Source organism: Pantherophis guttatus, chromosome 4 (assembly GCF_059756535.1).
Source record: "Pantherophis guttatus breed Tessera chromosome 4, ASM5975653v1, whole genome shotgun sequence".
NCBI lineage: Eukaryota > Metazoa > Chordata > Lepidosauria > Squamata > Colubridae > Pantherophis > Pantherophis guttatus.
This window is the reverse complement of record NC_142066.1, coordinates 152,916,234-152,938,702: the sequence shown is the minus strand read 5'-3', so window position 1 is coordinate 152,938,702 and position 22,469 is coordinate 152,916,234. Positions and strand designations below refer to the sequence as shown.

Below are 22,469 nucleotides of genomic sequence, written 5' to 3'. Positions count from 1 at the left end.
TGTTATACAGATGATCTTTTAGGCCAAAAATAGATGGGGGACACACACACACACACGCAGGCATATTTTAACACTCAAGAGTTAATTCATTGGTCAAATTTTATATTCAGAGCCAGTGGTGACTTTCCTTGTCACATATGTTAAGTGAATCACTGCAGTTGTTAAATTAGTAACATGGTGATTAAGTGAATCTGACTTCACCTTTGACTTTCCTTGTCAGAACATCACAAAAGAGGACACTGCAACTGTCATAAATATGAATCAGTTGTCAAGCATCCAGATGTAAATCGTGACCATGGGGATGCTGCAATGGTCATTAAGTGTGAAAATGGTCATAAGTCACTTTTTTCAGGACTGTTGTAATTTTGAATGCTCACTCAGTGAACTGTTGTAAGTTGAGGACTGCCTGTATAGTCCCGGTTATGAACAACATTTGGCTGAAGACTTCAGTTTCCACCAAACAGACCCCAATGCTCAGTTTTATTGATACAGGCTATTACAAAAAGTCCTCATCTTACGACAACAATTGAACCCAAAATTTCTGTTGCTAAATGAGACAGTGAATTTTGTCCCATTTTACAACCGTTCTTGCCACAGTTGTTAAGTGAACCACACAGTTGTTAAGTGAATCTGGTTTCCCTCATTGACTTTGCTTGTCAGAAGGTTGCCAAAGGGATGAGTGAATCAATTCAGCTGTTAAGTTAGTTACACCGTTGTTAAGTGAACCTTAATGTCAGGAGGTCACAAAAAGGGATCACATGACCCCGGGACACTGCAACCGTCATAAATATGAGCATGCTGCCAAGCATCCAAATTTTGATCACGTAAGCATGGGGATACTGTAACGGTCGTAAGTATGAAAGACGGTCATAAATACCTTTTTTCAGTGCCATTGTAGCCTCAAACAGTCACTAAATGAACTGTTTTATGTCAAGAACTACCTGTAATTCATCCAGCTCAGTAGTGTTCAGTGTGAGTCAGAATAGTTGAAAACTTCCATTATTTTTTTCATAAAAAATAAAGCGAAATAAAATAAAATATAAACTAAAAAGCATGATAAAATAAAATATCAAAATAACTCAGCACCTTAGAAATATTATCCAAAAATCCACACCCATAATTGCTTTGGATAGTGAGATGGGCAGCATATAAATTTAATAAATAAATAAAAGGCCTCAGAATCTTCTAGAACAAGGTTGCCAAAAAGCTGTTGTAAAAGGTTAAACAGCCTGGTTTCCTGCTTTTTAATTGAGCGCCCGTGAGTTAAACTGATAGGTCTATTTAATGGATAAAAAATAATTTACTCCAAATCAAGACAAAGCAGAGCAAAACCTCCAGCCTCTCTCTGGAGAAGTTAATTATTTCACAGCCCTCTTTCCAGCATTTCTTGGCTGCTAAATAAAATATTAAAATAAAAATATGTGTTTAGAAAAAGAGTTAACTCACCATAACTCACCACCATGGCTAAATTTTCCTGACCCATTCTGTAAATGAGACTTTAGTTTGACCAAAACTAATCTCATAATCCCTAAAGAAAAATAAACCAGGGCTAGCAAAATTCACTTAAGAACGAATATCCAAGGTGAGCTGGTGATCCCTTTTTGTGACCTCCTGACATTAAGGTTCACTTAACAACGGTGTAACTAACTTAACAACTGCAGTGATTCATTTAACAAATGTGGCAAGAGAAGTTGTAGAATGGGGCAAAACTCACTTCACAAATTTCTCATTTAGCAACGTAAAATTTTGGGCTCCATTCTGGTCGTAAGTTGAGGACTACCTGTATTCGCTGCAGAAGGGATGTTGTCAAAAATCCACAAGTAAAGACGTCGATCACATAGAGCAGAGAAGATCAGCAATAAAAAGGATGATATTTTGTTTAGCAAATAATCCCACACTCAGTTCAATTAGTTAGGCACTTAGGGACTGTATTATGCAGTGTTTCACAGCTTTGTCAGCTTTAAAATATGTGGATTTAAAGATATGTGGCTGGCTGGGGAATTCTAGGAAATCCACCTAACTTTTTGGCCAAGAAACACTAATATAATGCTTAGATTTCCATGTAGCCTGAAAATAAAAGATCCCATTTGCAAAAGGAGAATGCAGGCAGAAGTGGCACGGTGAGGATGCAAAACCTAGCAAGTTTGCAGACCTTCTCTTGCTGTGATTTGGGCTCTTATAACTGTGTGCACAATTCGAGAAGAGTGTTAGACAGCAGCAAAAAGATAGAGAAAAATGGAGGTTTTTGCAGTGCAGATGTGGTTTGGCCACGTTTGTGCCCAAAGGTGTATTTGTTTGGAGGCTAATGAGGTACAAGGCCACCACTTTAGACCCCCCCACCAGCAATTACTAACCATCACCTCTAAATAAATGCAAGCCTTAGGAGAAGCATTGGGCATAAAAGTAGATGCTAAAATTATCTGGGAAAAGAACAATCACCTTGGGCAACTTCGTCTCAGCCTGGAAGATCATTTTTCAGCTCTCAAAGGACCCAGCTGTGTTATTTGATGGTTTTATTATGGATTCGCTTTGGGCAAAGAGGGAAGTGTTTAGAGTTGCACACAATTCCTGCTTCCTCGGTGTTCTGACAAGAAGGATGATGCTTCTTGAAAGCAATCCAGCGGCTGAAAATATTCTGGGTGGCCAAGCCTGGGAACAACCTGCACCCTTGTCAACAAAGCTTTCTTTTTCTTTTTCTTCTTCTTTTTTTTTAAAAAGTCTAAAACTTCCTGGCGCCTTCAGACAATTCACAGAACGGCAGCATTCAGGTCTTGTGAGATTGATGGCACATAGAAACTCGTAGGTGGCCCGCCAAATACAGAGCTCCTCAAGTTTATTCCCAGCCTGAAGGCGGGAGGGGGGGGTAAGACACCCCCCCTTCTCCTGAAATTAAATTCCAGCCTGATTTTCCTAAAGGCAAACTGAACACAGTCGGTGCAGGGAGGCGGTGGCCCACGTGTCATTTTAAATGCCAAGCAGAACCAGATTTGGCAGCCTGCAAAAGGCCAAGAAAGAAGGGCCCCACCTGATTTTGCACCCTGAAAGAGCAGTGGTCAATTGGTCACTGTGCCCAAAGTCATTCTAGGAAGCGAAACAGGCAAGTTTGCCAGGCTCTGCCTGGTTGGATCTGAAATGAACCATCTTCCGCTTTTATTTATTAAATTTATATGCTGCCCATCTCACTATCCAAAGCAATTACGGGTGGGGGTTTTTTTGGATACTGTCGCTAAAGGGCTGAGTTATTTTGATATTTTATTTTATTATAATTTTTAGTTTATATTTTATTTTATTTTGCTTTACTTTACTTTTATGTTATTTTTTTTACATTAATCTGCCCTCCCTTTGTTTCGTTTTCCAAGGAACTAAATCTGAGTTTTCAGAGTTTAGAATAGAATAGAATAGAATAGAATAGAATAGAATAGAATAGAATAGAATAGAATAGAATATTTTGGCACACAATGGCACAGTGGGCCCAGTAGGCCCATTTCCCGCCCTCCCCAGGCACCAGAGGCCTTCTAGGAGCCTGGGGAGGGTGAAAACGGCCTTCCCCACCCTCCCTGGAGGCCCTCTAGAGGCCAGAAATCAGTGGTGAAATCCAAATCTTTTTACTACTGGTTCTATAGGCGTGGCTTGGTGGGCATGGCTTGGTGGGCATGGCAGGGGAAGGATACTGCAAAATCTCCATTCCCACCCCACTGCAGGGGAAGGATACTGCAAAATCCCCAACAATCTGGGTCATGGATTTATGGCCTGATGATGGGGAAGGGATCTTTAGTACAGACAGTTCTCATTTTACCCACCTCGGAAGGTTGGAAGGCTGGGTTAACCTTGAGCCTGGTGAGATTTGAACTGCCAAATTGCAGTCAGCAGACAGACAGCAGAAGTAGCCTACAGTACTGCACTCTAACCACTGCACCACCGTGGCAGCTTTCTTTGTTTAAATTAAGCCCAGGTGCCAGGCATAAGAAATCAGGAAAGCAGTTCAAATGAATATGAAGGTTTATTGCAAGCTCTCCAAAAGAATCTGAACTGCTAACGGTCAAAGCAAGTTGGCAGTAGATAAGTCAACGAATTCAAGGTTTCTTGTGGATGCAAAGGGACTCGAGACTAATGACGCGTTTGACCCCTCCCTCAGACTCAGCTGGTCATCTCCTACATCAGACTGCCAAAATCATAAACGGGTAACCAATGGACCAGGGAGTGGTACCTTGGGAAACAGAGGTGGGGGGAAGGTGAAGAAATTATTGTGTAGGGAGTAATCAGATAAGTGAGGAATAGCTCACATCTGCATAATGAATAAAGAAACTCAGAAAGGGACCTCCCTCACTTATCAGACTGTACAGGTATGGTAGTTGCAGGATCTAATCTGGGCTGGTCACCGGGACCAGAGGCTTAGTCTTCCGAGATTTTGAACTTGTGCTGGAGACCATCCTTAGGGAACTTACCGGTACTTCTCTCTAGCAGTGTGTGCGATTTGGGCTATTGTGTGTGTTATTTATATGGTGACTGGTTTTGTGTGGCTTTTTAGTTGTTGATTGGGGTATTGATGGCCGGTTGTTAAGCTGTTGTTTCCTTGTGCTGTCAAGCCCTCACCTTCTAAGAACCTGGTAAGCTGGTGATCAATCAGCACTCCTGTTGACTGACCAGGAACTCATTTCCAAGGTTTCAATCACTTCCCTGGCTGTTTTTGCATTTGCCCGTCCAACAATCTTAGTAGCTGCAAAATTGATGCAAAACAAACAACACACATACAATAGCCCAAAGCGCACACTCTGTTAGAGAGAGGTTCCCCTGAGGGTGGGCAGCAGCCCAAGTTCAAAAGCTTGGAAGACTAAACCTCTGGTCCCAGTGACTGACCCTGATTGGATCCTGAAACATTATCTTGGGGCATGTATATTCACCTTCATTCATGTACAGGTAGTGCTTAATTTATGAGCCCAGAAGTGGAATTTATGACCTGGACTTGAAATTCTGATGTCTGTTCCCCTGTGGTCACATGACTGGCCTTTGGGCACTTGGCAACTAGTCTGCATTTATGCTAGCACCCTGCAGTCACGTGTCCATGATTTACGATGCTTTTGCTGGAAACTGACATTTACTTCCAGTTTCCTGGGAACACGGGTCCATAGCAAATAATGGCTTTGCTTAATGATCACAGTGTTCGCTTAATAACCACAGGACTCACTGTATGACTGATTTATTTACTTAATGACTGCTGCAAAAAACCTTGTAAAATTGGGTCTAGGCATGTGGTTTTAAAGGAAAGGTTCAAAACTAGAACAGTAGAACAGTATCTGTGCAAATAACAACATTTAAATGTATAGTAAATAGGATACTACAGGTAGTCCTGAACTTACGACCAGAATTGGGACCAGATTTTACAATGCTAAGAAAGGTGGTTGTTGAGTCATGCTCGATTCTATGACTTTTTTTTTTTTGACATGTTTGTTAAATGAATCACTGGCTAAGTGAAACATGTGGTCATTAAGCAAATCTGGCTTTCCCTACTGACTTTGCTTGTTGGAAGCTGGCTGAGAAGGTTGCAAATGGGGATCACATGACCCCGGGATGCTGCAGCTGTCGTAAATACAAGCCTGTTGCCAAGCATCCAAATTTTGATCAAATGATTGTGTGGATGCTGCAACAGTTGAGTTAGGACTGGTCAAAGTCACTTTCTTGTAACTTAATGTTTGCTAAACGAATGGTTGTAAAACAAGGACTACCCTGTACTATATCTATATTCAATTACAGAATAATTAATGAATTATGTTGCAAAATAAGGTAACTTTGTTTGGCTGGCCTGGAGATACTGCACTAGGGGAAAACTGCTGATTATTTAGAATTTCTTTGTGTCAAGCTTGTAATAAAGTAATACAGGAGCTGTATTAGGCACACCTCAAAGCCTTAACTCCTTCTTGCCTCCAATATGTCTTTCTTTGCTTTAGGTTTCCATAGGAACAGGTCCTATTTGCTTGAGCGTTGCCCTGGTAATGTGCTGGCCAACTCCCAGCTGAACTGTAGCCACGCCCAACCTTCTGCAGCAGACTCGGCTGGAAAACCCTGTCCAAAGAAATCCCTTCACACGCTCCTCCTCTTCCTTGAGGGTCTGTCACAAGGGAAATGTGGGTGTATGGGTGTGGGTGTCCATCTATTCTCCAAAGCACCAGAAGGCAAGACAAGAAGCAATGGATGGAAACTAACCAAGAAGACAAGCAACTGAGAAATGAGAAATTTCCTGAAAGGGAGGACAATTAAGCAGTGGAACAGAAGTTGCCTACAGAAGTTGTGGGTGCTCCATCAACTGGAGGTTTTTTAGAAGAGACTGGATAGTCACCTATTTGAAATGGTATAGGGTTTCCTGTTTGAGCAGGGGGTTGGACCAGAAGACCCTCAAGTTCCCTTTCGGCGCTGTTATTCCGTTAAGAACAGATTTCCTGCTCTGCACCTGATAAAGGAAGAGCTGGCAGGTTACATGTGCTGGAATAAGACAATGAAACAAAACCACCTGAATAGATTGACAGAGATGATTCCATGGGGATTACAAGTGCCAAGGGTGCAAAATAATTGTCCCAGAAGGGCTCTGTTGGGGATAAAGTGAAGATTTTGATGGATATAAACCTCATTTCCTACATTCAGGGAATGGTAGGAATTGTATACTCATATTAGTGAGCATCCTTGGATGGTTCTGGCGTGGCCTAGGGTTGCCTTCAGATGATTAGAGATGGGAAGTCAACTGATTCTCACTGCTTTCTGAGGGTGCTAAGAGACCTGATCTTCAGAAGGCACCACCTCAAGCTGTTCAAGCATGATGCTAAACCATCCATTCAGAACAACATTAGTTTAATGTTATATGTGAACTAAATCACTAAACCATGATGGTGGCATATGGAACTATTTAAAACAAACTAGTATCATCTATAAACTACATATAGTCCTTGACTTACAACCACAACTGAGCCCAACATTTCTGTTGCTAGGTGAGATAGTTTTGCCCCATTTTGCAACTTTTCTTGCCCCAGTTGTTAACTGAATCACTGCTGTTAAGTTAGTCGCACGGTTGTTAAGTGAATCTGGCTTCCCCATTGGCTTTGTTTGTCAGAAGGTCACAAAAAGTGATCCCATGGCCCTGGGATACTGCAACCGTCATAAATATGAGTCAGTTGCCAAGCATTTGAATCTTGATCACATGACCATGGGGATGCTGCAACCGTCACAAGTGTGCATGGGCCTGGTGGCTCAGCAGACTGATAGCACTGTGATTAACACCAGCTGTCTGCAATTACTGCAAGTTCGAATGTTGCCAGGCTCAAGGTTGACTCAGCCTTCCATCCTTTCTAAGGTAGGTAAATTGAGGACCCAGTTTGTGGGGGCAATAAGCTGACTTTGTATAAATATACAAAAAGTATGAAGGCTATTGCTAAAATAGCCACCCTGAGTCTCCGGAGAATATAAATCAAATTAAAAAAAAAAGTGTGAAACACAATCGTAAGTCATTTTTTTTTCAGTGCTGTTGTAACTTTGAATGGTCACTAAACGAACTGCTGTTGTCAACTGAGGACTATCTGTACATTGAAAGAAAGCTGGAGGGCTTCAGTCCATCCTTAGCCTTTCGGTGAGTGAATGGATTTTCTCTCCCATAACTCCTGTCTCTATTAAATACAGTAACTGATGGCGAAGATTCAGTCTGGAGAAAATGAAGCAGGAACATTTCATTGAGCCTCATCAATCTGTACTGCTTCTATTTTTAAAAAAAGATCCAGTTTGAAATGTCCCAAAGATATCCTTGGGAAGTAAATATTTTGAATAGCAACAACATGTTTGACTCTGAAGAGTTGACACATCATTTCAAGCATGGAATCTGGATTGAAATTTGGAAGTGATGCTATGATGAATCATTATTAACCCAGTTCTACATTTTCTCAAGTACATCACAAAGGGAGAAAATACACTGCTGAAGCATGTAATCATATGAAGCACTGTTTCAAGTGAAGAGTTATATTATTTGTTTTGATCTAATTTTAACAGACTACATTTTTTGCGCAGTGAAGGGACACCACCACCTTGTGGACACAGAAGGAAATGGCAACCTAGTCTCATAGATGTTAAATCTATATTCAGAAACTGTACTGTTTCCCCCAAAATAAGATACGCCTTGATAATAAGCCCAATCGGGCTTTTGAGCACATGGCAATAAGGCCAAGCACTTATTTCAGGGTTTTAAAAAATATAAGACAGGGTCTTATTTTCGGGGAAACACGGGTAGTGAGGTCTACGTGGAGTGAGAGAAAAGAAACACACATCCCAAAATCAGAAACTGAACTGCAACAGATGTGCTATTTTGCTGAATTGCTTATCAAGAAGCTACTTTGACAATTAAGGTAATTTAAATGATGCAAATAATGCAACTTTATTGTTGAGTCTCCATGTTGATGAAGTACGTAAAACTGCACATTTTAAGGTTTAAATGCCATTTGAGCTTTTTCCAAAATTTCCTCTTTAATTTTTGGATAATCTGGGTATCCCTTCAAAACCTTTAAGAAGGAAAAATTAATTAATTTTTAATAGCAGAAAGCAACAGTAAGCATTTACAATTAATATGATACCAAATTATATACTAGATCTATAGATACTTCCAGATAAGCATTTAGTACGATCAATAGAAAGATGATTTGTGGCTGTTTTGCCCCCCCTCCCCCAATCTGAAGTAGTATTTCTATGATATGAACAAATACAAAAGTGATGGAAAACACTGGAAAAACACTGGATTATCTGTAAAATTCCATGAATAGGGCAAGCTTGTTGTCTTCTAAATCTCTCTCTCTCTCTCCCCCCCCCTTTTAGCTGCCAGCTACTGCAGTATCGCCAGTCCTCATTTCTGCCAAGCAGCTGATTAAAAGGGGTCAAGGAGTTTCATGGAAATACGGAGAGATGGCTCTCCCCTGCAGATGGGGGTGCACACAAAAGGGGGGTACTTCCTTCCGGAAGATGGCAAAACAAGGGTGGGCTGCCTAGGAAAACAGAAGAGGCTACAAAAGAACTGTTGGAGGCTCTTTTTGAGTCTGTGTTTCATATCATTTCAAAAACACTAGTAAACTTCTTCCAAGGCTAGCTTGAAGAGCTACTGATCATTGGGCTGGGTGATAGGTAAAGCAGCCTTCCCACTCACTCTGCAGATTAGCTACGGTATTCAGTGTGTTTGGGGATACCAGGTTTTGACAGTTCAAATGACTAATCCCATAACTTGCAATCTGTTGAAGCCATTGACAAAAACAGCAGTTCTATTACTGACAATCAGTTTCCTGCCAGTTGGTGATACCCCCAAGAGGGAGGGCAGCAAAGCCAGAGGGCCTATCGGGTGCTATTGCTTGGCATGGCCTGTACTATGTAACCCAGCAGAAAGGCCGTTTAGAGGCTGTAGAGACAAGACAGAGATTGACAGTGGGAACAGCATGTTTTATACCCGTCTTTTTTGGCTGACTCAGGGGCAAGTAGAGGGCACTTCATCTGAGCCATGGAGAAAAGCTCTGCAATGCCCACGATAACTCAGTGGGTACAGCTGGCTCCTCGTGTGTTGAGTGCTACATAATCTGGTCAGAATCTCAAAAATGCCTTAAAAAAAAAAAACAGGGCCCCCAAAATCTATTTTGAAAGGGACACTCAATTCAGGTAGGCTGCAAAGTTTGAATCCCTGGATTATGACCACTCTCAGGATGCGTCTAAATTCAAATGTATAATATTTAGTGGGTTTGGTTAAAAACAAGATTAGAAGAGGTGCAGGTAAATATGATAGCATTAAAAATAGAAGTTTTACTTTCTGGATCACATTTACAATTCCATGAATTGCATAAAGTTTGGAAGTAACCACTTTAAGTGGGACGATGCAGAGCTGACAAAGTCACTACAGACACCCTTCGTAACTAAATTATGCTTTGGGGAAACTTACATCATGGCATACATCTATGGTTTCTACATATTTCTTATCTTTTAGGTAGTTGAATGCCAGTTTAAATCCTATAGGAAGAGAAAAGTGATAGGTTGGCACGCTGCAAAAATATTATCTCTTACAATGAGTGTAATGAGCACAATAATGCAAACTATTGTACTTTTTTTGCACCTGGGAATGTTATTTTTACTTTAAATTGAATATACATAAAATGATACATAGCACATGTAATTTATTTATGGTAATTACATTTATACAGTTATAGAATTTGATACTAGCTTTTTAACGTTTGCCAAATTCAAACCCATTTATTTAACAAAATTTACTGTTTAATTAAACACTTTTAATACTTACCTAACAATTTTTATTCTTGTAATACTGTCTGTTTTCTGATAGTAAGTCCTTCTTGATAGGCCTGACATGTATGGACTACCACCATACAGCAAAACTAGATTCTATGCCAGAGATGATATTATAGGAGTCCTAAATATTACACCATTGAATTCAAGCAAATTGAATTGAAAAATTAATACTTACCAACTGCAGGATTTGCTTGGTTACTATACTTCCAAGCTAATTCATAATTCATTGCAGCATCTTTATACGCATTCTCCTTTTCAGCAATAAATCCCAAGCATTCATAAGCTTTTGCACATGACTAAAGAATAAAATTGAATGTGTAAAATAGATGCTTTTGGAAATTCTGATTTGTAAATAATACCGCTTCCAGGGTTTCTACAGAGAACTAATAATTACAATAAACTATTAAAGAACAGCAATAAACTATTTCTTTACATGCAGTTTTTATTAAACAGCAACCACCTTTTGGGCCAATGAATATTTTAACCAACAGCTGTATCCTTGCCTGTAAATCTATTAATGTTTCTTCAAACTGAATTTGGGTTTTTATGAATTTTAGGGAGGGTCAAGTTGTTCCACACACCCAAAAGATTCCATTCAGCTAATTCTTGAGTTTTAAGATTTCTGTTGGCAAATTAGGGGCATGAAACACAATAATTTTTATTGCTGTAAAGCCATGCAAATCTATGTGAACTCCCTACAAGTTGCTAAAAACCGAAAGTGGGAACAATTAGAGAACAACTTGCCTCCTGGAGTTGTGGGTGCTCCATCGTTGGATGTTTTCCAGAAAAGATTGGATAGCCATTTATCCACAATGATATAAGGACTCTGCCTTGGCCAGAGGCTGGACTAAAAGACATCCAAATCCCCCCCAGCCCTACAATTCCATGATACAAATCCTAAACACCCTATTGTTTAACGGGATGCAATTCACATTTACATGAATTTGCTCCCTGAAGAAATAGCTTATCATGCCTCCCACCTCTCATATTTACAATTTACCTCAGGGGCAGTATTGCGCTAAAATACATTTGCAAATGATTCTAGGATGATTGAATATCACAGGTGAGTATGAGTGTATGAATGTAACAGTTCAAATTCTGATAGAATTGGAAAAAGAAACAAGGAAGTTAAGTGTAGGGAATTCTATAATATTAATGATCTTATTATAAATCTGATTGTCAATCTATGATATGAGGCGTTACTGATGTTTCATGTGATTAAATACTTGATACACTTCTTGTATCTCCTTCCAAAAAGCAAATTCCTGAGCAAGTGTTTTTTTTTTATTTATTTATTGAATTTATATTGTTGCCTATTTGCCCATGATGACTCAAGGCGACTTACAGAATATAAAACCACATTTAAAACAATAAAACTAATAAAAAGAATCAAATAAATTAAATTAAATAATTAATTTTAATTAAATAAATTAATATAATAAAATCATAATAAAATCACCCCCCACCCCAGCAGCAGCAGATCACACGAGTCATTTAATGGGCTCCGTCCCGCTCTGGGTTCCCCAGGCCCGCTGGCAGAATCAGGTCTTCAGCGCCTTCCAGAAGAGTATTACTCTGGGGGTTGTTCTAATCTCTGGGGGGATGATGTTCCAGAGAGAAGGAACTACCATGGAGAAGGCCCTTCTTTTGGGTCCCACCAGGTGTATCTCCCTCGGGGATGGGACCCGCAGCATTCCCTGCCTCCCCACTCTAATGGGTAGATATGGCCGGCAAGAGATGGTCCCTCAGATAGCATTGGTATAGTACTATAAGTGTTGGTATAGTACTTAATTTCATCAACTACCTTGAGTGGCATAGTGCAACATTAATTACAGTAAATATTTTTGAAACTTCTCATTGTTCAGAAATACAGCAACAAAATATTACATTCTTAATGATTTGGGAAATCTCAGGGAAGAAGAGTCGCTTAATCAAGAAAAGAAAGTTTTCAGATTCAGGAATTCATGTGGTTTGATAATAAAGTTAAGCCTAGGAGGCCTATTTAAACCCAGTCCTGTGAAAATTTATTCTACCACTGCAATGGTTCACATCTTCTTACCTTATTGTATCGCAAGCAGCGCTTCACTTGCTCAGTGGCAAGATCATACTTTCCAGAGGTGCAGTAAATATCAGACAACAGCAGCCAAGCTTTTTCTAACTCATCAGCATCTGGCAGAGACCAGTTCACTTTGATCAAGCGCTTGAGCTGGGTCCGGGCTTTAGCTGTATGTTTAAGCAGCATGTAGGCTTGAGCCATTGCCAGAATGGCAGGGACATTGTCTCTCTGTTTTAAAAATTGTGGAGAAGTTTAGATTTTAACAGTTATTTCATATTCTTAGAAGGTTGGTTTCTTTATCTTTATTGAGATGACTAATAGACAGTAGCAAGGGTTAGCTTTTCCTGTATGTCTCTCACCTTGAATTATTTGTAAAAATAATGCCCCCTCCATCCTGGCCTTTGATGGCAGGATGCCAGCCAGGCGCCAAGCTGAACATGGCAGACCTGACATATATATTTATGTATGTACATACGTATTTATATCTTGCCTTTGTGATACAAAACAAACAAACAAACAAACAAACAAACAAACACAAAGTCTGCCATCTTAGTGCCTCACTGGCATCCCGCCATCAAAGGCCAGGAGGGAGGGGGCAGGGGGGAGGACAAATGGGATCAGATCAGATCAGATCAGATCAGATCAGATCAGATCAGATCAGGGAAAGATAAAGGAAAATGGGATAAGCTTTTCCTCAAGCTATTCACTGTTACTTTACAACAGCTCTACTGATAAGTCCACATTAATATATAAGGTCATACAATCTTTGCTTCATCCTATGTAGGAGAGCTATTTTATAATACTGTAGACTCCCCTCCAACTTACACCAGTCATTTTTCATTATCTTCTTTCCATCTCTGGCTATGCCAATTTTTAAAGAAGCATATATGAAAAGAAATAAGGAAAACTACTCTGGACATGTTGAAAGAGCATTTCCTGTCATCGAATACCACTTAAGGAATAGATTTTTATTTTCTAGATTAAAAGTATACTATTTCAGTATAGAGTAAGATAGTAGACATCATTGGACAAACTGACCTGTATTTCTACTTCTATTGATACTACTATGAAAAAAAAATCTAAATCTTTTAAGGAGAGTTAGCTTGTAGGGGCATTCCGATGCCTTTACAAAGTTTCTGCTGATATGTATCATTCTGAATTTCAAATAATTTCTCTTATTTACCTCATTTTGTCCCATTTCTATAAATACTTTCAGAGCCTTCTCCACATTGTGTTTTTCTTTTGTGGCCATTAAACAGTAGCTCTGCAACATTTCCACTTGATTCTGGCCTTCCTGGGAGTGAGGATAAAACTCCTTAAGTAGCTTCTCAGCTGTACGTATCCCATGCTGTTCAGATTCTTTTTTTTCCTTTACGTTACTGTGAAAAGAAAGTATTCGATGTTTCCTAAACTATTCAAGTACTGGACAACATTAAAGAAAAGGTTACTGATTTATTGCCTTTTAAACTCAGTAATATAACCATAAAGCTTGGATTTAATTGACTAATTGGTGTCTATTACATTGGAATGTCTGTTAAAAGGCGAATGGAATTTTTCCCAGAGATAAAACGAACGAGATTTTATGGATAGAGGGTCATGCGTGCATAAAATCTCAAGTGGATTTTGTCTACTTCAGCAGAGGTTTGATAAATCTGTACAGATTACTGTAGAGAAGAACAGTGTATAGTAATTAGATCTGGTCAAAGCAACGATCCAGCATTAATGTGCCTATTGTTGCCTCCGTAATGCCTCTTGAACATAAATGTGTATCTTCCTAAGCCTGTGTGGTGATTGTGCAGGTGTAGGCACAGTTCATTCAATGAGTTGCTGATGGATACCGCAAGGCTGTCCATGTCAGATCTGAAGCAAATTGGCTTGCTATCGAATTCTATACTACACTAATTATATTTGCTATAAGGCAAGTTCTGCTTGCTTACTTATTGGTTTATTTGCTTGTTGTTAATTAAGTTTGCACCCACTTTAATCAAATTAGACACAATAGAACAACAATTATTTTATTATTAAAGTACTGGAAAAACTACAACTGGATAGGATAAAGTAATTATGTAATCCTGTAAATTTCATGGAATAAATAGTACCTGGGGAACAAAGGCAATTATGGGATAATAAAACACTGCAATATGGACAAAAGTATTTTTTTTCTTTGTCTGCGAATGGCATAATCCTGTTTTTCAGGCCCAGTTGGAGGATAAGTGATTAAAAAAAAACTACGAAAAGATCAACTTTTAAAAAGTATATCTAAGGGCATGAGCTTCATATTTTATTAAGGAGCTTTTCCTTTACCTGGCATCTGTAGTATTTTGATTTTCAAAAGTCTCTCCACCTACTATCTCATTGTCAGGGTTTAGACATATCAGGATCATATAGCTAAGGGCTTTCTGGCCCCAATCACTATCCTTACGGGCCTTGTTGAAGTACTTCAAAGCCTGATTAGGTTGCCACATATGCCTGTTTAGGGAGAGAAAGTTTTTAAAAAGTACATGCAGTACAGCAGCTTTAAAATGGTCAATCTTGCTAATAAAAACACTGTATATTCAGACATTTGGTTTCATACTATCAGACTTGATTCAAAACAGAGTCCAGTGAATTGAAGCCCAGAGACTAATTAATCTTAGATTAACTATAATCTGTTGGATTGATGATTCTAAAAGAGCCTGAGATTTCTACAAGTTTAGAAAAGAAATAAAGATAAAGTTAACTACACAGAAATGAATTATACATTTAAAATCCATTTAAAAATTAAAAAGATCAAATTCTGAAAATATTCTTACTACAACAGATAAGGCAACAATCACTTTAAAACTGAGGAGACAATGCAGTTCTTTCCCACTTCCCCCTAATCTGATGTAAATGTGCCCCAGTAAGCACATTTTTTTCCTGCCATGTTATTATGATGCACAGTAGAGGCACTCTGAGAGAGAGGGAGGGAGGGAGAGAGAGGGAGGGAGGGAGGGAGAGAGAGAGAGAGAATTTGGGGCTCAATTGTTGTCATAAATCCAGGACATTCTGTACTAATTACCATTGTATGTGTAATTTATTTTTCCATGGTCTTCCATTGGCTACTTCCAGGTGCTGTCAGCCACATGGTAATTGGATTACACCGAACTCCTCAGTCACTCAGCTAATTGTTTCTGCTTGTTCATTATCAATTGTTCCCTCATATTTCCCTCTGCATCTGTGGCCTATCAGTTAAGCTGATTTTTTTTTTAATCTGGGTAGAATGCTCTTCGGAAAGAATGCTAAAGTTGCATTCAAGACTAGCTGTGCTTCCATGTCACAGGCACGATGAAGGCGTTGTGAGCAAGAGCACCAGAACCCCCCCCCCCGCCCTTTGGTGCCTGCAAATGGCAATCCTAACACGCACAATTTATGCCAGCATAGTTTTCTAGTGACTCAAGGGCTGCTGGGCAGCATTTTAACTCAGCCACCTAGGTGAGTCCAAATGTTATTAGAGATACTCTGATGTGCTTCTATTAAGAGATTTAAATTTAATAGTTGGAGCAGTGGGGTTGTATCGTGAGCCAGAACACATGGTTGTAGTTGACTGGTGGGAGAGGGATGGCAGCTTTTAAAATGGTCAATCTTGCTAATAAAAATACTGTATATTCAGACATTTGGTTTCATACTGTCAGACTTGATTCAATACAGAGTCCAGTGAATTGAAGCCCAGAGACTAATTAGGCTTATATTAACTATAATCTGTTGGACTGATGATCCTAAAAGAGCCTGAGATTTCTACAAGTTTAGAAAAGAAATAAAGATAAAGTTAACTAAAAAAAAATAAATTATACATTTAAAATCCAATCTGTGATTGGTTGCTGTGGGTGCTGAGTGGGTGTTTTCCTTTCGTCCCGCCTTTTTTCTTCTGTGTGCGCCCTGTGATTTATCTCATGATGTTCCTGAATTGATTTACTAGATAATGCTCATATTTGCCTCACTATTTAGTTTGCTTTAAATATAGATATAAATATATATTTATTTATATAAAACTACAAGTTCGTGTTAGTGTCTCTGACCCCATTTGGACACCTGCTGCGCCATTCCCTGACAGCTTTCTTCACTGTTTGACCCATAGTTATAGCACAGGTATCAATATGACATGTGTAAATTGTCATATTTTTATACAAACAGGATCTTGGCAAAAGTTGGAGGGACACTAATTCCTTTTCTTCTGTAGCATTAGAATGAAACACAACTCCATCTTCAATTATTTCTTCCTAATACACAAGGGATGTTATGATTTTGAGTCATGAACATCATATTTAGGTGTACCTTAAAACTTTGATTTTCATAAATATCATTCTCTATGACTTACCAATAATAGAGCCCCATGCAATAATTATAGCCAGGTTCCAAAGGTGTTCTAATTGATTTTTTCTTGGCTAGTTCAAAAAAGGGTGTTGCTTCATCAAGTTTACCACTTCTTCTCAGCAAATCAATCAAGCTCTCCATAACTGAAAAGTTATCTAAATCACAAGTTTATACTTTTAGCAAAAATATATTTTTTCAACACTTTTCACAGTTAAATTCTTGATAACATAGATATATTTCAAAGGAATTATTTAGTTCGATAATTTTTTAATTTGTTTTGTAACCTACTTCAATAATCCCATTTAAGGTCTAAAAGAAACATATAAGTGGTTTTATTAAATTATAAATACATACCAGCATTTTTCTCCAAAACATTCCGGTAAAGACTTATGGCTTGCTCATATTTCTCTTTTCTAAACATAAGGTTTGCCAACATCTAACAAAAGAAAAAAAATATTTAAATATTTCAACAGAAAGCAAAACCACAGCATTTAAAAAATTCTTTCTTTTATAAAAGCTCATAAAGATAAAAATAAACGAAAATAAATCTACCAGTGAAGAGCTGAAGCATAAGGACTTTTTATCTTAAACTATTGGTCAACTCAAATAGAATCATAGAACTTTAACAACTGGAAAAGATCATTTCTGGAGATGCATCAAGTTGTGGGTATCTCATTTCCTTTTGTGATTGTGTGTCTGTGGATAGTTAGATGTTCTACATATGCACATGTACAGATAGTGCTCGACTTACAACAGTTCATTTAAATAACAGAATAACGGAGTTGGAAGGGACTTCGGAGATCTGCAAGCAAATTATATTTTATCCCAGACAGACTGAACAAATAAAAACAGGGTTTTGATTGTAGAACCATGAAATCCATAAAAATAGTTTCAAATAGATAATATTTTTTCCATAAGCTGAACTTTCAAATAGATAGATAGATAAAACATGCAAAGAACTTCCATATGAGAAAGTTTGCAGACTGTTCCACTGTGCATATCTTTCTTCTTTCTTGTTTGTTTGAATTAATTATATACTCCTGGTTCCATCTTACCCCAGCTTCTGAACTGTAAGCAGATTCTGGGAACTCTGTCTACTGCCTCAGTTTCTGGAAGCTTGGCAACCCATTTGTAAGCCTCTTCTGACTCTCCAGGGAATGTTCATATTAAGTAGTAAATGTCAACACAAAATCAAATATCTTTGAGACGCGCATAGACTTATAAATTAAAAAAGCTTTCTCCAAAATGAGCAAAATAAATGGGATTGCTCCTAGTCTGAGATAGTAAATACTGAATTTGTGTACTATATTCTGTGTCATCACACCATTAAGACAATGTTGTTCTGGGCTGTAGCAAATACTCCCTTTATCATATCTGTGGAGATTCTCAGTCATCCAGGTCAAAGTTGTCTCAAAAGTGCTTTTTTTTTTCTTCAAAAGCAACTGGACTGTTTTTTTTTTCCTTTGAGGAAGAAGAAGAAAATGTTTCGCTTCTCATCCAAGAAGCTTGATCAGTTGTGACGGCAGGGGGATGGAAGTTTTCTTCTCCCACCATCAGAACTAATGAAGCTTCTTGGATGAGAAGCGAAACGTTTTCTTCTTCTTCCTCAAGAAAAGAACAGTCCAGCTGCATTTTGAAGGGGGAAAAAGCACCTTTGACACTCCTTTATCACATCTCTTCGTGTGAGCAATAGAGCTGCTTCCAAACAACTGATTTTTTTTTTAAAGTAATGTCATTTAATATTTGATAATTTCAGATTCCACTGAATTTTCACTTGAAAGCTTTTCAAACCTTTTTTCAGAAGAGTCACCCAGTGAAGAGCTGTCGAGATAAAGAAAACCACAACATGAAGGTTCCAATTTGGTTATCTACATTAGAAGAGCTAGTCCATCCAAATCTAATCAATCAGGGAAAATGTGTTACCTATAAGGATATTATAAATGAAGAAGGGGGACTGAAATTGAGGCAAGAATTACAAGAACAAGAGGTAGAATTGAAGTGGTGATCCTATTTACAAATACAAACATGCTGTTTGAAAGACATGAAAGAGTGGGGCATTAATAGGAAATTAATGACAATAGATAAGATTTTTCTGGGGACAAATGATAAATTGGTAAAGAAAATTTATAAATTGGATTATAAAATGGAGGAAGAGCAGGTCAAGGAAACGATGGTGGCATGGGCAATAAATTTCGGGTATAATATACAATTGGATAAATGGCAAGAATTATGGGGAAAAAACAGGAAAATAACATTGGCAATACTGTACAAAGAAAATTTATATAAGATGTTCTACAGGTGATACCTTCCACCAGAGAGATTGGCAAAAATGTTTAAAAACTTATCGCCAAAGTATTGGAAATGCAATCATGAATTAGGCACATACTATCATATCTGGTGGTTATGTAAAAAAGCAAAGGAGTATTGATGGAAGATTTATTTATGGTTGGTGGAAATAATTGAAGAAGAAATAGAATATAAACCAGAACTATTCCTATTGGGAATAATAAATGGGAAATACATTAAAGGGGTAACTCACTTAATAATTTAATTTAATTTAATTAATTCAATTTATATGCCGCCTTTCTCCAAAGACTCAGGGTGGCTTACAATGCATTTAAAAAAAACCCATTGTAAACACATTTAAAAATTAAAACATTAAAACCCATTCACATCTTTCATGGCCAGATCTCACACGATTGCAACAGCGAGATCAACGGCCCCAGGCCTGCCAGAATAGCCAGGTCTTCACCGCTTTTCGGAAGGCCAATAGGGTGGCGGTGGTCCGGACCTCAGGAGGTAACTGGTTCCAGAGAGCTGGGGCAGCCACAGAGAAGGCCCTCCCCCGTGGGCCCACCAGCATATTAATACATATTATAACAGCAGCAAGAATGAGTTTTGCCCAAAATTGGAAAAATAAGGAAACTCCTGTAGAAGATGAAATGATCAAAAAAATTTTGACATGTGCGGAAATGGATAGATTAACCTTGGAATTGAAAAATAAAGGCGAGTCAGAATACCACGAGATATGGAACAAATTTTATCAATGGTTGGAACAGAAAAGAGGGTCGAAAAACAAGAATTGACTAGAATTCATAAAATGGGAGAATAATAATGGATAAAACAAATGTATAAGTAATATAGATAGAAGGAGGATGTCATGTTCAGTATATATAAATACTGAACAGACTAATTGTATATAAGTAATAAGGTATATATGATACTTATCTTTCATTTTAGTATGTATGGCAAAGAGAATGCCAGGAATTACACCGTGTCCAATGTTTTATTTTTTTTATTTTTTTTTTAATAGTTTTTATTAATAATGAAAAGAAAAAAACAAAACCAACATAGATACATTGAAACAACACACAAAACGAACACACATCAATTCAGTCCAATGACTGATTCTTAGAAGATATTACAACGGTGGGTTATTTTTTATATTTCTATTTGTATCAATATTTACAGTCACCTAGTTACTTAGTTATATATGTACATATATAATTGACTCCTTATTTACTTCTATGCATTTCTATTGAGTACTCGAAAATCATCTTTATATTCCTATTTTTGCCTCCAGCCAGTTGTACCATCTTTGCCATATTAAATAGTAATCAGTATCATCTTTCTCTTGTATTTCTTTTGTGAGCTTATCCAATTCTGCACATTCTGTAATTTTAGCTATTATTTTGTCTTCTGTGGGTAACTGTTCAGATTTCCAATGTTGGGCAAAGAGTATACGTGCTGCTGTGAGGATATGGATGATCAAATATTTTATTTCTTTGGTATATTGTGTTGTGATTATTCCCAATAAAAAGGTTTCCGGCCTCATTTCCAGTTTTTGTTTCGTGATTTCTTCAATCATTGTTTTAATTTGTTGCCAGTATTGTTTTGCCCTTCGGCATAGCCACCAGAGATGATAATATGTCCCTTTCTGTGATTTACATTTCCAGCACATCGGAGATGTATTTGGGAACATCTTGGCTAGGCGCGCGCGTGTCCAATGTTTTAATATGTGTGTAATAAAACTTTAAAAAAAGAAAAAAAACAGAAAACCACAACAAAACTTCATTTTTTTAGAGCTGAGTATATGAGAAGGCAAACAAACTGCATACCATTGTTCCAACTTCACAGCACTCATCATCTTGAAGCAGGAGAGAACAGTAATGCTCACACTGGTCTGTGTCTCCTAGTATCAAATATAGTTCAGCTAATTCGAATATTATCTGCAAATAAAATGGAAATAACATTTATTCAGCAATAAATTGATACAAAATAAGGGAATGATAATACAGGTAGTCCTCGAGTTATTAAGTTCATTTAGTGACCATTCAAAGTTACAACTGCACTGAAAAAAATGACATGATCATTTTTTTACATTTTTCACAGTATCCCCATGGTCATCAAAATTCAGATGCTTGGCAAATGATTCATATTTATGATGATTGCAATATCCCAGGTCATGCAAACACATTTTGTGACCTTCTGAATCTGACAAGCAGAGTCAATGGGGAAGCCAAGTTCACTTAACAACTGTGTTACCAACTTAACAACTGCAGTGATTCACTTAATAACTGTGGCAAGAAAAGTCTTAAAATGAGGCAAAACTCATTTTGCTAAATGTTTCATTTAACAACCAAAATTTTGGACTCAATTGTGGTCATAAATAGAGGACTACCTCTATATCAGATACCTCTAACCCTCGCTCTATGGCTGGACTAAAGAGACTATAGTTAACTCTGCTTTTAGGTTGAGTCACTTTTCAATTCCATCCTGGACCCCACATTTTGTGCTGGTAAACTAAGAAAAGAAATATTCAAATTTAAAAGCAAAAGTTCATTTCTAGGCTTTGCCTGAGGTTGGCCAGCAATTTGACTTGCGTCACTGTGAGGGGCTTTGGCTCCTCATAATTCATACTCGGAACAGTTTTTTATTACCATTCAGTTCAATCTGTCTTGGCATCGTTAATATAAAACACACTACATTCACTCACACAGTTTGCCTCTTTTCCAATAATAGTACCGTAGTCATGCCATTTGCTACTTATTTCAAATGGGTAAATTTTTATCCTAACAACTGATAAAGCAAAACAAATTTATATTAAATGATCTGAAATACATATTGCTGCTTAAGAATCTAAAAATGCTTTACTGAATCTGACTCAGCATTTTTTGCAAGAAGTCCCAGAACTGGACAGTTTAGATGGTTTGCCTTTGAAGTGGAGAGGTGGTTACCTTATTATCAGTTGGCACGGAGGCCAGGGCTTCTGAGTAGTACTTCACAGCTTTTTCATATTCCTTTTCTGAACAATGGAACTTGGCAAACTGCACACAGATTGTTAGTAGCATTTGTTTTTGAGGAGGGATCAGCTCAGGCTGCTCCACACGAACTCTCTTTAATATCCTTTGTTGGGTGTCATAAGCCTTCAACAGGACAAATGTATAAAATTAGGGCAATTGGGGCTACATGTAAGTTAGCACCTGATGAACACCTAATTCTGAGGCAATTACTTATTAGTGGCATTCTTTAGATTTATCTTCCTATTTTCCTTTGAGGATCTTAAAGCGGCATACTGGTTTTTCCCCCATACCGTTTTATCATAAGGTTAGGCTGAAAATTAGCAATTGCTTTAAAGTCTGCTATTGTGGTTTGGTTATTGGACTGAAATCAGGGGACAAGTTGAGCCAGTCACTTTAATAGAATCTACTTCAAAGATCTGGTGACAGCTCTGCCTGGCAGGCTTTTACACTGTTCTGTATTGTATGCCAGTTAT

The 22,469-nt window shown here is 38.0% G+C and overlaps 1 protein-coding gene across 9 annotated transcripts in view; it reads right to left on the bottom strand.

The window, feature by feature from the left end:
* Nucleotides 1-8,378: 8,378 nt before the first annotated feature.
* TTC21A (tetratricopeptide repeat domain 21A) overlaps nt 8,379-22,469 on the bottom strand; it is a 46,763-nt gene continuing 32,672 nt past the window's right edge. For 6 of the 9 annotated variants that reach the window (XM_034401614.3, XM_034401615.3, XM_034401617.3 and 3 more), the window contains 10 exons: nt 21,931-22,119; nt 20,812-20,922; nt 17,048-17,129; nt 16,698-16,848; nt 14,666-14,830; nt 13,545-13,740; nt 12,365-12,589; nt 10,481-10,601; nt 9,944-10,011; nt 8,379-8,531 (listed from right to left, as the gene is read on the bottom strand). In XM_034401614.3, coding sequence (XP_034257505.1) covers nt 8,454-8,531; nt 9,944-10,011; nt 10,481-10,601; nt 12,365-12,589; nt 13,545-13,740; nt 14,666-14,830; nt 16,698-16,848; nt 17,048-17,129; nt 20,812-20,922; nt 21,931-22,119 — 1,386 coding nt within the window. In that variant the 3' untranslated portion in view covers nt 8,379-8,453. The remainder of the gene's footprint in view (nt 8,532-9,943; nt 10,012-10,480; nt 10,602-12,364; nt 12,590-13,544; nt 13,741-14,665; nt 14,831-16,697; nt 16,849-17,047; nt 17,130-20,811; nt 20,923-21,930; nt 22,120-22,469) is intronic. The other 3 variants (XM_034401616.3, XM_087893108.1, XM_087893110.1) reach the window with 1 other exon arrangement.